Source organism: Oryx dammah, unplaced genomic scaffold (genome assembly GCF_014754425.2).
Source record: "Oryx dammah isolate SB20612 unplaced genomic scaffold, SCBI_Odam_1.1 HiC_scaffold_29, whole genome shotgun sequence".
Lineage (NCBI taxonomy): Eukaryota > Metazoa > Chordata > Mammalia > Artiodactyla > Bovidae > Oryx > Oryx dammah.
In genome coordinates, this window is record NW_024070213.1 from 98,719,932 (window position 1) to 98,738,152 (window position 18,221).

The following is an 18,221-nucleotide window of genomic DNA, read 5'->3' on the forward strand; positions in this document are numbered from 1 at the left end:
CTTTGGCCACCTCATGGGAAGAGTTGACTCACTGGAAAAGACTGATGCTGGGAAGGGTTGGGTGCAGGAGGCAAAGGCGATGACAGAGGATGAGATGGCTGGATGGCATCACCGACTCGATGGACATGAGTTTGAGTGAAGTCTGGGAGTTGGTGATGGACAGGGAGGCCTGGCGTGCTGCGATTCATCGGGTCACAAAGAGTCAGACACGACTGAGCGACTGAACTGAACTGATTCTCTTATGCATTTCCCCCCAGTATCACTGAGTATGATCAATCCTTAAGATATCCAAAAAAATGAAAAGATAGCAAGTGGGCCTGTCTAGTAATAGAGTGAAAGTGTTAGTTTCTCAGTTGTGTCCGACCCTTTGCAACCCCATGGACTATAGCCCACCAAGCTCTCTGTCCATGGGAGTCTGCAAGCCAGAATGGTGGAGTGTGTTGCCATTGCCTTCTTTAGGGGATCTTCCCTACCCAGGGACTGAACACAGATCTCCTATATCCCAGGCAGATTCTTTACCATCTGAGCCACCCGGGAAGCCCATCATATCACAAAATGACTTGTTTTGGAAGTTTTGTGCATTTTCTAATCTGGTACAGTATTTAAATCCTCACACTCCAAACTGTTTCTTTCATTCTAATAATTTGAGCTTTGATAAATTTTCCATCAATTAGGTTCTATTTCATTTTAATTTTTAGCCTGAACTTATTTTACTGGGACAGTTAGGTTTTCAAAATCTGTAGCCTTGGTTACGTATCCATATAACCTTACCAGCAGGATGCTTCCTTAGAATCTAAAGCACGTCTCTGGTTTTTCAGCTTCTAATCTCTGTAGAAATATTTAATGCGTGTTCAGTACTCTCCCACTGGTCTTCTAAACTGCCCTAGTCTTTCTTCTCTTTTTGCTTCAGTGCATACTTCCAAACTGTTGCTGCTGCTGCTAAGTCGCTTCAGTCATGTCCGACTCTGTGCGACCCCGTAGATGGCAGCCCACCAGGTTCCTCCGTCCCTGGGATTCTCCAGGCAAGAGTACTTCCAAACTAACCTTCCTAAATTGACTGTCATGTTTTCTTCCTGCTTAAACACATTCAGTGTAACACCACTGCTTACACGAGGAAGTTAAATCCAACTGAATTCTTAGTAATTTTCTCCTTCAGCTTCTTCATCTTACAGATGAGGGGTAGAGGTTCCACAGGAAGGAAGCAATGTGCCTAAGACAAGAGTGACTTGTAGGGCTCTAGCGGTGGAACTGGTTCCGCTGAACCTTACTGCTTTCCACTTGGCCTCCGTGGCCCAACATTCAGGTCCCTCACTGATGTGGGTCTCCTGGTATATTTCTTACCTCCTACCGGCTAGAGCCTGAATGATCTGTCCCTGGTCTACAATGTCTTTGTCTTTGCAGACGTCCCTTCCTTCCTATATTTAGAATGCCCCTCTCCCTTGCAATTTTTAAGTACTCGTTCACACCCAACACTAAATAAGTATTTTAAACAAGTTACATTATCCTTGTATAGTCTTAATAATCCACCAGCTCAGTTCTGTGATTCCCATTTTACCTATGTGGAAATTGAGGCTAAACTTGCCCAAGATCGCTGAATTAGCACGTGGCAGGACCTGGATCCAGCCTGAGCAGTGTGTCCCCGGGACCTGTGCTGTGAGTCCTTCGTCAAAGTAACTGCCTTGAAGGAACAGCTTATCTTCCTAGTTCCAGGCCAAAGGCTCCCTCTACTCTATCAAATTTCTGCAGTGCTCACCATGCATAAGAGAAACAGAATTTATCACAAGGTTATCTGTGCTTTTTGGATGCTATTCAACATACTATGAATGTTTATAAAGTAAAATAATAATTCATGAAGTGGCCATAAAAAATATACAACTTGACTTCCTAATTTCTCTTCCAAATGTGATTGGAAATGAACCAGTGCATTCCAAGAAAGTAATAATGTGGAGACTGATCAACAGATGACTGCTGAGACCAGCACAAATCCCAGAGCCGGGATTTGTGTGCTCACTCTCACTGTGTACTCATGTCTGTGACCCCGAGATGCCAGTTAACCCCTCTGAGCCTCCTTGTGTCGTTCGGTAAAATAGACCCAATGATATGTATCTTGGTTGTGGCAGAGACTGTGTACCAAAACCTTTTAAAATTTTAAAGCATTTTTCAAAAATAGTATTCCTTTTCAGCTCCCTTAGAAACTAAATATCAGTAAATCAGTTTAAGGCAGAAGTTATTATGATATACTGCCACCTCCCCACCCCCACCAAGTGGTAAGATTTCTTTGACTTCTTTGCAGCAATTTTTACATGTCAGTTACTAATAAAACAGAATTGGCCAATGTATCTTTTACATTTTCTCTGCTCTCTTGATACATACTCAGATCATAAGTTTTCTGAATACTAATTTGGTCAGTTCTATATTTATTTTCCGATAATGTTAACTGTGCTTAAGGAAGGGGGCTAGATTGTCAAGCACCTGTGTTCAGAACACCCACCATTTCGTGCCATGCTTCTCCACCTGGAATGGCTTTCACTTACCTGGTTGGTTCGTAACAAAACAGAATGGTGCTGCTCATTCTGATTCCAGCTTTTATACCTGTGAAGCTGTTAGCTCTGCTTTCTACCAGGGCTTCCATAAAATGATGAGGTCCATCTGCTTTTCAAATATGGGGGTGAAGATCCACAAGACAAAAGAAATCCTGGAAACATGGTGGGAAGTTTGACCAAGAGAAAGAACGTTAATGTGAAAAGTCACCCTGAACTTAAAGAATGCCACCACCTGTGGCAGCGCAGATACGTTCTCAGTAAGCAGTGCAGACTTGACTGTTTTCTTGGGGGTGGCACGAGGAGGGATGTTCATGAGCCTCACAAGTGGGAAATATCTAGGACAGTGTGCAGAGAGTAGATGGGTGACCATGTGTAGCTGAGCTGAGAGGTAACAGAGGCCTGGCTGTCAGAGACCTGAGTTCTAGTCCAGACTTAACAGGTAGTAGTCATGTGACCTCAGTCAAGTTATTTGACCTCTTTGAGTCTTAAGTTCTTCATTCATCAGTTTAGCAATACTATGTGAAAGTGATTCTGAGGGTTGGATGCAATCACACAATGTAAGCCCATAATGAACACGGTGCTAGAACATGGTTAAGTATTTGGTAAGTGTTAGGCTGGAGGCTGAGATGAGTGTGAGGTGGTTCCATTGGATGTTGGATGGTAGCACGCATAATGGGATCACCTACTGCCTTGGCTCCTCTCTGACTGCATATGCCTTTATCTAGATTCTTTTCTCAGCAAATTGTTCTCAAATTCTAGAAGCTATTGGCAAAGCCAAGACGAAACATAAGGGCTGTGTTCTGGGAGTCTTGTCAGAGATGAACTAGTCTGAAAATATGTACCAGGTTCTAGCTCACGATGGAGAATAGTGATGATTTTAGAAATAGGGTAAAGCGGAAAATGAGTCTTCCAGAGCAGGTAGACCCACTGAAGATATAATAGAGCAAAACCACTTTTTTACATTGTCTATAAATGGGCCATATTCTACAGAAGGAAATTTTAACTGTGCTAGAAGTGTGAGATGTCAGAGCTGGTGATATGTAGAAAAGGAGACAAGTGAACCGAAAACTCTGTAACTTACTAGAACTTGTGCCTTGGAAGTCAGTTTCCAGTATAGCTCTCAGTAAAGAATATGGATTGTTTATGATGCTTGGCACACTCATCTAAATTCTTAAATTGACTCTTAGACACAGGTACTTTTTCTTTTTTTTTTAAATTGGAGGACAACTGCTTTACAATGTTGTGCTGGTTTCTGCCTTACAAAAGTGTGAATCAGCCATATATGTGCTTATATTCCCCCTGCCCCGTCTCACCCCCATCCCCACTCTGTGATAGGTCATCACGGAGCACCAAATTGAGCTCCCTGTTATATGGAAGTTTCCCACTAGCTAGCTATTTTATACATGGTAGTGTATATAGGACATGGATACTTTTATCTCCACTTTACAGATGAGAGAAACCAAAGTAGAGTTTAGATTTTTTCTAAATTCCCTGGTTCTAAATCAGGTGCTTGTTCAACTTATGCCACAATGACTGATGGAAATGGGTTAGATATTTTTTGAAAGTCTTTTAAGAGAAGCTAGTTAAACATTTGAGGCATCTCAAACGTTCAGTCCCAGGCAAGTAGGTTACGTTATATCACAAAACTGAATCTTTCTAAATTAATTAACTGATAAAGCAAGTGCAGCTTATAAGTTATCATTGTTCTTTTGAAACTTAACACTTTTTTTTTTCTAGGATTAACATAGAACAGTAGTTCTCTAACTTGAGCACACATCAGAATCACCTGGAGGACTTGTTTAGTAAGATGCAGTAGGTCTGGTGTGGCCCGAGGCTTTGCATTTTTAACAGGTTCCTTGGTGCCCTTGATGCATCACTTGGAGAAGCACTTACGAGAAAAATACACTGTGTTACCGATCCTTCAGAGGAATAAATAGGAAAATAGTCCTGAAGGGAAATTCCAAGACCACAGATGGAAGCTGAAATTCAAATCATGTTTCCAAACTCAGTAGATTATAGTTAGCCACCCATAACTGAATTTGGAGTGAAAAAAGATTTGTATTATTACTTCATTTCTGGAGAGTGCTTTTGATTGCAAAGGGAAATCAAGAATGAAAAATCACTATGTATGTAAATGTTGAAAATCAGTGGTAATTTAAAAGCAAACTAGGTTTGCAGGTGTTTTTCTCTAAACCACTAAAAACAATATGATTAACTGATGTGTATGGATTTTCTTACAGATTTTTTTTTCTCTTTTGGTCTCTGTAGGTGGCAAATCTTCCAAAAGACTATATGATAACCCTCAAATATGTCCCCGGGATGGACGTTTTGGTATGTAAACTGTACATTTCTGGGTTTCACTGTGGTAGCTGACAAAAGAAACGGGGTCATTCATATTGAGATAGGAAGCTATCTGCCATTGAAGAGTTTGCTAATTGTCAGAATTTGAAGAAGGTATTTTTGGAATTTGACTTATATATTTATATTTTTTCCTCAGGCAACTGCTAAACTTTGGTTTGGTTTGAACATTTCAGCATGTGTCTCCCCCCTCTACTCCCAAAGCACATAAGATCACCTTCTTTATAGCTAGCCACTGACTTCTCTTTTTCTTTCAGCCTTCCTCCAAGCAAAGGCTCAGGTGTAAAATTATGTAAATTACTTTCATACCTGAAAAGGTCCTATATAAGTCTCCTATTTAATTTGAGAACACAAAATGTTTTATCTCTGAATTTATTTGCAGTGTGATTGATTCTTCAAAATTTGCAATAAAAATGTAGCTATGATTGTAGGTACGCTTTTATGACTGTAACCAAGAATTTTCATTGATTTTCTAATTACGTAGTGTTAGTATTAAGACACGAAGAAATATTTCACATATAGGGACTAATGTAATGACTCTGGACCCGTCACATAACGTCAGATGTTACCATTTTGCAATATTTGTTTCAACTGTATTTTTTAATTGGAGTATAATTGCTTTACAGTGTTGTTTCTGCTGTACAATGAAGTGAATCAGCCATGCGTATACATATATCCCTTCTCTCTTTGGACTTCTCTCCCACCTGCCTCCACCCCACCCATCTAGGTCATCACAGAGCACCAAGCTGAGCTTCTTGTGCTTTTATATATAAATAGCAGGTTCCCGCTAGCTATCTGTTTTACATATGGTAGTGTATATGTGTCAATCCTAATCTCCCAATTCATCCTACCCTTTCCCCTCTCCCTCTCTTTCCCTTCATGTCTGCAAGTCCAATCTCTACCTCTGCCTCTCTATTCTTGCCCTGGAAATAGGTTTCAAATGTACTTTTTCATAGTGAATCATGATAAATTGAAGCCCTGTATATACCTCTCTCCTATACCCCTAAGTACCATTTTTTCTCTTAGGGAGAGCTTATCTCTTAGGAATAAGTATTCTGAGCTGGAGTTTCTCATTCCAATGCATGTTTTCAGGGCTTGACGTGAGGGTACCATCCCCTTGGAGTTGTGTTGAGTGTAACCCCACAGTAGCCCTACTCTTTCTTATACTTTGATAGCAAACTCTACATCCATATATATATGATACCATGTTTTGCATATTTTCATATTTTATGTTGATACCATTATAATGCATATATGACTTTACAACTTGCTGATATTTTGCAAAATGCTTTTGACACATAATATGTTCCATGTTGATTCACTTTACTGTATTGTGTTCCTTTGAATTAATTTAAAACCACTTGGGTTACTCTCTGCCCTGCAAATTGACATCTTTCTATAACACCCAAAATACTTACTACACATTGACCTCTTGCAAGTTGACTTTGAGTCTTTTCTGTGGACACATCCATCAAAATTATTACCTGTTCAAATGTGTTAATAAGCATGTCACTAAATTGTTGTTGTTCAGTTGCCAAATCGTGTCCAATTCTTTGCAAGCCCACGGACTGTAGCACACCAGGCTTCCTGTCCCTCACCACCTCCCAGAGTTTGCCCAAGTTCACCATTGAATTGGTGATGCCATCCAACCATCTCATCCTTGGTCACCCTCTTCTCCTTCTGCCTTCAATCTTTCCGAGCATCAGTGTCTTTTCTAATGAGTCAGCTCTACCATCAAGTGGCCAAAGTATTGGAACTTCGACATCAGTCCTTCCAAAGAGTATTCAGGGTTGATTTATTTTAAGATTGACTGGTTTGATCTCCTTGCAGTCCAAGGGACTCTACAGAGTCTTCTTTAGCACTGCAGTCAAAAGCATCAATTCTTCAGCACTTCTCCTTCTTCATTGTCCAGCTCTCACATCTGTATGTGACTACTGGAAAGACCATGTGAAAGTGAAAAATCTCGTGGTTTGTCTGACTCTTTGCAACTCCAGGGACTGTAGCCTGCCAGGCTTCTCTGTCCATGGAATTTACCAGGCCAGAATACTGGAGTGGGTAGCTGTTCCCTTCTCGAGGAGATCTTCTCAACCCAGGAATCAAACCAGGGTCTCCTGCATTGCAGGTGGATTCTTTACGAGCTGAGCTACCAGGGAAGCCCTAGACGTCACTATATGGACCTTTGTCAGCAAAGTGATGTCTTTGCTTTTTAACACTCTGTCGAGGTTTGTCATGGCTTTCCTGCTAAGAAGCAATCGTCTTCTAATTTCATGACTGCAGACACCATCCACAGTGCTTTTAGAGCCCAAGAAGAGGAAATCTGTCACTGCTTCCACCTCTTCCCTTTCTATTTGCCATGAAGTGATGGGGCTGATGCCATTATCTTAGTTTTTTTTTTTTGGGGGGGGGGGGTTTAAGCCAGCTTTTTCACTCTCTGCTTTCATCCTCGTCAAGAGGCTCTTTAGTTCCTGTTCTCTTTCTGCCATTAGAGTGGTATCATCCACATATCTGAGGTTGTTGACATTTCTCCTGGCAGTCTTGATTCCAGCTTGTAACTCATCCAGACTGGCATTTCACATGATGTGCCCTGCGTATAAGTTAAATAAGCACATCACTAAGTGCTTATGCTTAAAAAGTCTTCCAAACTTTCTACGGTTGTCATTTCAAGAGCATTCTCTTGAAAGGCATATTTCTTTTCATTAGTCCTTGCTAAAATCTTTACTATCTACTAAATTCCTTAGAACTCCTTAGAACATGTACCTTGTTGAACCATATACCTCTTTGTTGATCTAGCAAGCCTGGGTCAATGTCTGTCCTAATAGTAATGTAAATTTTATAGGAGCCTGAACCTTAATTAATCTAATCATCTGCTCACTCAGCAAGTATTTGTTTAGGGAAAAGTAGCAACATTCAGAAAATTAAGATCATGACGTCTGGTCCCATCACTTCATGGAAAATAGATAGGGAAACAGTGGAAACAGTGTCAGACTTTATTTTTTTGGGCTCCAAAATCACTGCAGATGGTGATTGCAGGCATGAAATTAAAAGACGCTTTCTCCTTGGAAGGAAAGTTATGACCAACCTAGATAGCATATTCAAAAGCAGAGACATTATTTTGCCAACAAAGGTCTGTCTAGTCAAGGCTATGGTTTTTCCTGTGGTCATGTATGGATGTGAGAGTTGGACTGTGAAGAAAGCTGAGTGCTGAAGAACTGATGCTTTTGAACTGTGTTGTTGGAGAAGACTCTTGAGAGTCCCTTGGACTGCAAAGAGATCCAACCAGTCCATTCTAAAGGAGATCAGTACTGGGTATTCTTTGGAAGGAATGATGCTAAAGCGGAAACTCCAGTACTTTGGCCACCTCATGCGAAGAGTTGACTCATTGGAAAAGACTCTGATGCTGGGAGGGATTGGGGGCAAGAGGAGAAAGAGGGTGACAGAGGATGAGATGGCTGGATGGCATCACTGACTCGATGGACGTGAGTTTGAGTGAACTCCGGGAGTTGGTGATGGACAGGGAGGCCTGGTGTGCTGCGATTCATGGGTTCGCAAAGAGTCGGACACGACTGAGCGACTGAACTGAACTGATGGAGCGAGCACTTTATGAGACACTTTAAGAAACAAACAAACATCCATCAATTAACCTTACGTTCAAAAACTAGTAATTATGAGGTTGGGTGTAGCTGGCCTTTTTATAATGCTTTTCTATTTGAAAAATGACTTCACGTTTTTATCTCCTTGGATGGTTAGAAAAATAGGCAAGCAGGATGACTACTGTGATTCTTATTATACAAATGAAACCCTGAGCTTTATAAACCAGAAGCATTTTGACCAAGGTTAAACAATTAGAAAGTGATAGTCTTAAAAAGAAATCCTAGGTCATCTGACTCTTAACCCTTCATGTGGGAATCTATTAATAGCAAGGCAAAGAGTTCTCAGTGAAGCATCTAAATAATAAAGACATACCCTGTTCCTGACTATAGAAGTACTTAGGCTGGGACTGCCAAATTCATTTAAAGAAATCATGCAACTCTTTGAAAAACAATGTGTTAAACTGACAATAGCAAAATAGATTCTTTTGTGCTGGTGTAATCATAGATTGTGCCGAATCATAGATTTCAGTATTGGCTGGTGCTAACAACAGCTAAACTTATAAAAATAAAATGGATTCATTGCCATCTATTTTTTCCGCCTTGTTTCTGTAATTGAGAAAAGTCCACTATTATTTGGTCTTGGCACACCGTCCTGGCACAATTGGAGGAACTCTGTTCTTGGCTACCACAGTTGGCAAGAAAAACAAACCCGAACATAGCCTTTGGGTAGAAACAGGGGGTCGTATGCTTTGTTTTACCTTCATTTAAAAATGTTAGTTTCTTCTAAGACCAGAGGAGTTTCCCAGTGGAGAGGCTCAGGCTTATTTGTCAGTGGTCGGAGTCCAGGCAGCCTTATCTTTTGTCTTTAAACAATACAGGGTGGAGTGGGAGCCAGAATGGGTAGCAGAAATATTCTCTGGGGCCAAACCAATAAAATTCTGCTGGAGGCCCTGGGCAGAAGAAAGCTCTAGCATAGAGTACTTTTGTTTTGTTTTGTTTTAAAAATCAACTAAATACTCCTGAAAAGGGGAGATTACTTTTCGAAGTGCCTTTTTAGAAAATTACCCAGCAGATTGTCTCTCACAAATAGCCGGGTATGATCCACTGACTGGTATTTAAATCTAACGATAATTACCAATTTTAGTTTAAACTCTTTGAAACTATAATATTGTCAGACTTTGGATTTCCTTTAAATTCTTAGCCTAAAAATCCTAAATGTTTCTTATCCTTTTCATTTACTAGTCATGTCGTAGAAAGAACGGAAATTGAGTTGCTGAATCTGCAGTCATTCTGACCTCTCTAAAATGATACAAACTATGAGTTGCTTGTGGTATTGGCATAATAAAGTTAATCTGCTTTTAGTTAAATTACATACTTACCACTTTTTATCTAACTTTTTAGTTGGAATACTTTCGAATTTATAGGTTATAAGAATATTCACCCATATACCTTTTAATACAGATTCACTTGTTTTTAACACTTTGCTTCATTTGCTTTATAAATTCTTGCTTTCTGTATGCACATATCTAAACCCCTTGAGTAAGCTGTATACAAAATGACTGTTTACCCCTAAATACTTAAGTGTGTGTTTCCTAAGTATTTTCTCTTACATAACCACAGTTGTCCACTTGAGTAAATTTAGCAGTAACTAAAATACTTCAGTCTGTTGGCTGTATTTCAATGTTACCAAATTTTTCTGGCACGTTTTTCTTCTGGTACAAGATCTAATCTATTATCATGATTTGCATTTTGATACTATGTATGATCGGCAGAATAATGGTCCCCCAAAGATGTCTCATGCTGTGACTATATTACCTTTCATGGCAAAAAGTCTTTGCAGATTTAATTAAGGATCTGAGGATGGGTAGGGTATCCTGGGAATATCCAGGTGGACCCAATCTAATAACATAAATCCTTATGAGACTGAGTTTAGGAACCAGAGAGAAGGTGTTACACCACTGGCTTGGAAGATGAAGGGGCCACAAGCCAGGGAATGTGGGCGATCCCCGAAAGCTAGAAAAGACAGGGAAGGAGATTCTTCTGTAGAGCCTCTAGAGAGAACACCATGTAATCTGTGATCACTTTGATTTCAGCCTGTTGTTGTTGGTCACTCAGTCCTGTCTGACTCTTTGCAACTCCATGGACTGCAGCACGCCAGGCCTCCCTGTTTTTTACCATCTCCTGGAGCTTGGTCAAATCCATGTCCATGAGTCAGTGACGCCATCCAACCGTCTTGTCAGAATACGCATCCCAAGGTGTGATGCTACATTAAGGAATGATGTGTCCTCTAGTTATCGCTCCCAGAGGCACCGTGTCCATCTTCTTCCCATGGTGCTGCTTGTTTTACTCTGCTGGTTCAGGTGTCCCACTATTGCTGTGTATTTACTCATTAACAACTAAGCAGCAATCTTTGGGAAGATACTTGAAGACCATGTGTATTTCTTCATCAAAGTTTCTCTTGTAGATTGACTTTTACATGAACCAGTCTTTACTGTCATGTCAGTTTTTATTTTTTTTAAAGTCAAGGTTAAACAAAGAAGTCATTGGCAATACATAATGTTATTCTAAAAACATGGATCCCAGCCATCTCCCCTTTGCAGGCACCCTTCCTCCCTTCTGGACGATTTCACTTTCTCAACTATTCATACCTTTTTGCTGGTCTGCCCCCTCTGGGTCTTCTCACATCTCCCTTATCAGATAATAAATCCCTTGACTGGTATTTCAACTCTTCTTTAAAAGACAGTGGTTCTTCAAAACAAATACACCTGGTCATTTTATCCATCCTCTTCATATACTTTGAATGGTTGCTTTTAGGAAAAGAAGCTTCTTAAACATGGCCTCCAAGACTCTGGTGATCTGGCACCTTTCCAGATTCTTTTTCAGTCCTACAGCCTCACATGTTCCCTGCTGCCCCTGTTCCTTTCCTGCAAGTCTTTCTCTGAACCTAGTGTGCTGGTCAATCCTTTTCTTTAGATAACTCCTCTCTCATTTTCTTTTTTATTTCTTCTATGATTTTTCTTAAAAAAAATTTTTTTTTGATTGAAGTATAGTTGATTATTTCCAGGAGATAGAGGACAGGGAAGCCTGGTGTGCTGCAGTCCATGGGTCGCAAAGGGTAGAGCATGACTTAGTGACTGAACCACGGTAGTTGATTTATAAATGTTGTGTCAATCTCTGCTATATAGCAAAATGACTCAGTTATATATATATATATACACACACATTCTTTAATATTTTTTTCCATTATGGCTAATCGAGAATATTGGATATAGTTCTCTGTGCTATACAATAGGACCTTGTTGTTTATCCATTCTACATGTAATAGTTTGCATCTACCAACCCCATATTCCCTCCCCGTTTCCTGGCAACCACAAGTCTGATCACTATGCCTGTGAGTCCGTTTCTGTTTTGTAGACAGGTTCACTTGTGCCGTATTTTAGATTCCACTTATAAGTGATGTCATGATACTTGCCTTTCTCTTTCTCACTTACTTCACTTGGTGTGAAGTTTCATCCATGTAGCTGCAAACGGCACTATTTTGTTCTTTTTTATGACTTAGTAGTATTCCGTTGTGTTTATGTACCACATCTTCTTTATCCATTCCTCTGTTGATGGAGATTTAGGTTGTTTCCCTGTTTTGGCTATTGTAAATAGTGCTCCTATGAACATAGGGGTGCATGTATCTTTTTGAATTGTAGTTTTGCCCAGGTATATGCCCAGGAGTAGGATTGCTAAAGATCATACGGTAGCTTGATTTTTAGTTTTCTGAGGAACCGCCATACTGTTTTCTGCAGAGGCTGCACCAATTTACATTCCCACCGACAGCATAGGAGACTTTCCTTCACTCTGCACCCTCTCTAGCACTTGTTGTTTGTCTGACAAATTCATTGTCAATTTCACTTCTTTAAGGAAGCCTTTACTCTCCTTGAGGAAGCCATACCCTCATATTAGAAACTTCTAATAGTACTCCTCAGAATGGTAGTGCTTTTGTTTATTTGTGCAAGTATTTAGTTGTAATCTTCTATTTACCTATAAACTCCCTGAGGGCAGGAGTTGTATATTTTGCTTGTCCATCCTCACAGTCCAATATATGACTATTGTTGTTCAGTTGCTCAATGGTGTCTGACTCTGCAACTGCATGAAATTCAGCACACCAGGCTTCCCTGTCCATCACTATCTTCTGAAGTTTGCTCAGACTCATTTCCTTTGAGTCAGTGATGCTATCCAACCATCTAATCCTCTGTTATCCCCTTCTCCTCATGTCCTCAATCCTTCCCAGCATCAGGGTCTTTTCTAATGAATGGGCTTTTAGCATCACATGGCCAAAGTATTGGAGCTTTAGCATCAATCCTTCCAATGAATTCCTTTACGGTTGACTGATTTGATCTCCTTGCTACCCATGTGACTCTTAAGAATCTTCTCCAGTACCACAGTTTGAAAGCATCATTTCTTCAGCCTTGTTTATGGTTCAACTCTCACATCCTTACATGACCACTGGAAAAACCATAGCTTTGACTCTACAGAACTTTGTTTGCAAAGTGATATCTCTGCTTTTTCATATGCTGTCTAGGTTTGTCATAACTTCTCTTCCAAAGAGCAAGGGTCTTTTAATTTTGTGGCTGCAGTCACCATCTGCAGTGATTTCGGCACCCAAGAAAACAAAATCTGCTACTGTTTCCACTATTTCCCCATCTATTTGCCATGAAGTGATGGAACCAGATACCATGATCTCAGTTTTTTGAATGTTGAGTTTTAAGTCATCATTTTCACTCTCCTCTTTCACCTTCATCAGAGGCTCTTTAGTTCCTCTTAGCTTTCCACCGTTAGACTGGTATCATCTGCGTATCTGACGTTGATATTTCTCCTGGCAATCTGGATTCCAACTTTTGAGTCATCCTGCCGTGCATTTCACATCTGCATATAACTTAAATAAGCAGGGTGACATTACACAGTGTTGACATACTTCTTTCCCAATTTTGAACCAGTCCTTTGTTCCATGTTTGGTTCTAACTGTTGTTTCTTGACCTGCATTCAGGATTCTCAGGAGGCAGGTAAGGTGGTCTGGTATTCCAATCTCTTGAAGAATTTCCCACAGTTTTTTGTGATCCACAGAGTCAAAGGCTTTAGCGCAGTCAATGAATCAGATGTATTTTTTGAATTCCCTTGCTTTTTCTATGTTCCAAGTAGATGTTGGCAGTTTACTATCTGGCCCCTCTACCTTTTCTAAATCCAGCTCATACACCTGGAAGTTCTTTTAAGCATAATCTTGCTAGCATGTGAAATGAGCACAATTGTATAATGGTTTGAACATTCTTTGGCATTGGAATGAAAACTGACCTTTTCCAGCCCTGTGGTCACTGCTGAATGTTCCAGATTTGCAGCATCATCTTTTAGGATTTGAAATAGCTCAGCTAGAATTCCATCACCTCCACTAGCTTTGTTCATAGTAATGCTTCCTAAGACCCACTTGACTTTGCACTCCAGGATGTCTGGCTCTAGGTGAGTGACCACACCATCATAGTTATCTGGTTCATTAAGATCTTTTTTGTACAATTCTTCTGTGTATTCTTGCCACCTCTTAATTTCTTCTGCTTCTTTTAGGTCCTTAACATTTCTGTCCTTTATTTTGCCCATTTTTGCATGAAATGTTCTCTTGAGATCTCCAACTTTCTTGAAGAGATTTCTAGTTTTCCCTGTTCTGTTGTTTTCCTCTATTTCTTTGCATTGTTCAACTTAAGAAGGCTTTCTTGCATCTCCTCACTGTTCTCTGGAACTCTGCATTCAGTTGGGTATGTCTTTCCCTTTCTCCTTTGCCTTTCATTTCTTTTGTCAGCTATTTGTAAGGCTTCCTCAGTCATTTTGCCTTTTTGCATTTCTTTTTCTTGGAGATGGTTTTGGTCACCATCTCCTGTACAGTGTTAGGAACCTCCATCCATAGTTCTTCAGGCACTCTGTCTATCAGATCTAATCCCATGAATCTATTTGTCACTTCCTCTGTAAATGATAAGGGATTTGATTTAGATCATTCTTGAATGACCTAGTGGTTTTCTCTATTTTCTTCAATTTAAGTCTGGATTTTACAATAAGGAGCTCATGATCTGAGCCATAGTCAGCTCTAGGCCTTATTTTTGCAGACTATATAGAGCTTCTCCATCTTCAGCTGCAGAGAACATAATCCATCTGATTTCAGTATCGATCATCTGGTGATGTCCACGTGTAGAGTCATCTCTTGTATTATTGGAAGCGGGTGTTTGCTATGACCAGTGTATCCTCTTGGCAAAACTGTTAGCATTTGCCCTGCTTCTTTTGGACTCAGTGTATGATAGGCGCTTATGTGCTGAAAGTGAAGATGGAAGGAAGGAGGGAAGTTCTCTCACATGTAATCCCTTGTAATTTCCCTGAGGTACCAATTGAATAGAATCTGTAAGATTATGATAATGCGGTGAATGACTGTAGCTTATCACACAGTATTTGCACCTTAGTGTTTTACCCATCTTCTTTTAGATATGTATGCATTTTGTAAAAAGGTTTAGGTCTAAGAGTAATATCATGCTATTTTGAGGAATCGTGATTTCCATAAGCCTTCTGTTATGCTACTACTTTAAATTGAGTCATTTCCTTAATCAAGAACTTTCTCATAGTTCTCAGTGATTGAAGGTTGAAAGCCAGATTCCTGAGTCTGATGTTTATAAGCTTCCATAATAACCTTCCTGCCCCACGCCAACCACCTCATCTTAATGCCCATTATTTTGCAACACAAATTTGTCACCCAGTCAGGCGAGTCCCACCCTCCAAGAATCACCTTGAAGTGAAAGTGTTAGTTGCTCAGTCTTGTCCGACTGTTTGTAACCCTATTAGCCTGCCAGGCTCCTCTGTCCATGGAATTCTTCAGGTAAGCATACTGGAGTGGGTTGCCATTCTCTTCTATTCTCAATTCCAAGACAGCATGATACAGCTTCCCTTTGCTAGGAATATTCTTTCCTCTCCCACCCACTCATCCAAATTCTATCCACAGAATTATGCAGTATCCTGAGACTGAATGCATCTTAGAGGTCAGCATTTCCAAGGTCAGCTTAAGATCCCTATTTCTCATAAGACCATTTCCTACTGTCCCAGACCATGCTCTCTTCCCTGTATCATTGGCCAGTAAAAACTGACAGCACCCCTAATCTGTGCTTGTGTGGGACAAAGTGATGAGCAATACTGATGTGGTATCTGTTCTGTGGACCTTATCTGTTACTTTATTATCTCTGAATTTCTATAGAATTTGTCTCGAAACTAATCATTTTGGGTAGTTGATCATACATTGCTTACAAAGCTATTTAAAATTGTATGTGTTACGGAGCTCTCATAGTATTGTTGTGAGAAATGATTAAGATGTGAAAAACCCAAGATATAGTGTACATGCAATAATTGTTCTACGTCCTCACAATTATTTTGTTGTTATATTTTCTCTTTTTACTGTATTTATCTAAAGATTAGGGATCTACCCTTTTACCCTGTTGTATTTCCTTACCATTTGAGCAGGTAGTAGCTACTCAAAAGCTGCTGCTGCTGCTAAGTCGCTTCAGTCATGTCCGACTCTGTGCAACCCCAGAGACGGCAGCCCACCAGGCTCCCCCATCCCTAGGAGTCTCCAGGCAAGAACACTGGAGTGGGTTGCCATTTTCTTCACCAATGCATGAAAGTGAAAAGTGAAAGTGAAGTTGCTCAGTTGTGTCCAACTCTTAGCGACCCCATGGACTACAGCCCACCAAGCTCCTTCATCCATGGGATTTTCCAGGCAAGAGTACTGGAGTGGGGTGCCATTCCCTTCTCCAACTCAAAAGCTACTTACCATTAAACATTTAACTGCTGGCCAAAAAATGTCTGATTTACAAATCTTGAGGGAGCCTACCTTATTTGTTTAGATTCCTTTGGTTCTTACTAACAGTAATGAACTCAAGCTTCACCAAAAAAAAAAAAGTCCCATTACTGTAAGGATACTGAAGAATAGCATTTCAAGTCAAGGGGAGGGATGCAGCCAGGCCTCATGAAGGGACTCGAACCAGGACTGGAAAGCCTCCAGGTTTTCCTTTCCGCTTCTCTGCATCTCTGCCTCGTTCTGTTTCACCGGTGCAGATTTTTTTGCGTGTTTTCAGTCACCTGATGGCGTAATAGCTGCCCCAGAGCTCCCACACTTACATATTACAGTTTGACCCTGCTCAGAGACTAGTTATCAGTTCTTATCACTACTACCTTTTGCGGGGAGGGACTTTCCAATTGACCCATTTGTCTCAGGATGCCACGTTGTCCAGTCAGCTGTGGCTGCTGGGCAAGGCCCTTGTTTGTAATTGTGGATCCCGAGGACCCACCCCTGTGATCTGAAATGCTTCCTATAGAAATGGATGTCAGTCAGGTAGACACTGTACTTGTCTACTTCTAGCTCTTATATAATATTTCTTTCAAAGGAATAAGTATAAAATGTTAGGTAAATGAATAAAATGTAACATTAAATACTATTTTTTAGGTGGCTCTTTCCCTGGTGGCTCAGCGGATAAAGCATCTGCCTGCAATGCAGGAGACCTGGGTTCGATCCCTGGCTTGGGAAGATCCCCTGGAGAAGGAAATGGCAACCCACTCCAGTATTCTTGCCTGGAGAATCCCATGGACAGAGGAGCCTGGCGGGCTATAGTCCACAGGGTCGCAAAGAGTCAGACATGACTGAGCAACCTCACTTTCACTTTCACTTTGTATACTCAAACTACAGGGCCCATCTTAATAAGTAAGTGATTACATTAAGATACTTTCAGAACATCTAGACCATTACTACCTGAAAAAAATAGCATAGAAGCCACATGTTGTTAAGTTAAGCAAACTTAATATTTTAGTTCCTCAGTCATACTGGCCACATTTTGAGTGATGAGTAGCTGAAGGTGGCTAATGGTCTCTCTATTGGCTCACACAGATTAGACAGAGATATTTTAGAGACAGAGAAAGTGATGCTCTGAATAGATTAAGTGACTTGCCTAAAATCACAAAGTGTGTTAACAGAGTTAGGACTAGACTCAGCCCCTAGTTCATCAGGGCTGCCCTCATCTCCCATGTTCTTCCTGGTGCTATTTTGTATCTGGCTCAGAGGCCATTTATAGGCCTGCCTGGGGAAACAACATGTATTTATAGTGTTTGGACTGATTACCATCTTAATCAGATTGAGGTTTCTACTCGCCTTAATTAAAGCAAGAAAATGCAGTTAGATGTCTGCAGCGAACACTGAAGACCCAAATTAATTGTTTAGAGAGAGGACTAAAATAAATCATGACAAAACCCAGCTCAAAAAAGGACTTAAGATTTGGAGACTCTACAGCAGTAACTTGAGCACACAATATTTTACGAAGTGTTTTTGTAGGAATGTTTTAAATCTGCCTTGCCAATGTTCGAGATTGGCAAGGAGTGTCTGCTTTCTAGTCCTAAGAGTAAAAACCAGAAGGAGTAAGGAAAGTCCATTAAAGTCAATTGGTGGTGATGGTTTAGTCACTAAGTTGTGTCCAACTCTTGTGAGCCCATGGTCTGTAGCTCACCCAGGCTCCTTTGCCCATGGGATTTCCCAGGCAAGAATACTAAAGTGGGTTGCTATTCCTTTCTCCAGGGGATCTTCCTGATCTAAGGATCCAACCTTGGTCTCCTGCATTGCAGGTGGATTCTTTACCTGCTGAGCCACCAGGGAAGCCCACTAATAGCAATTAGCATT

At 40.5% G+C, this 18,221-nt stretch overlaps 1 protein-coding gene and 1 non-coding gene across 6 annotated transcripts in view; both read left to right on the top strand.

Moving 5' to 3' along the window:
* KITLG (KIT ligand) overlaps window positions 1-18,221 on the top strand; it is a 128,262-nt gene that overhangs the window by 51,457 nt on the left and 58,584 nt on the right. For all 5 annotated transcript variants that reach the window (XM_040234446.1, XM_040234448.1, XM_040234447.1 and 2 more), the window contains exon 3: window positions 4,812-4,874. In XM_040234446.1, the coding sequence (XP_040090380.1) occupies window positions 4,812-4,874 (63 nt within the window). The remainder of the gene's footprint in view (window positions 1-4,811; window positions 4,875-18,221) is intronic.
* TRNAC-GCA lies at window positions 17,010-17,081 on the top strand. Its single transcript has one exon. It is a non-coding gene; the product is annotated as a tRNA-Cys (tRNA).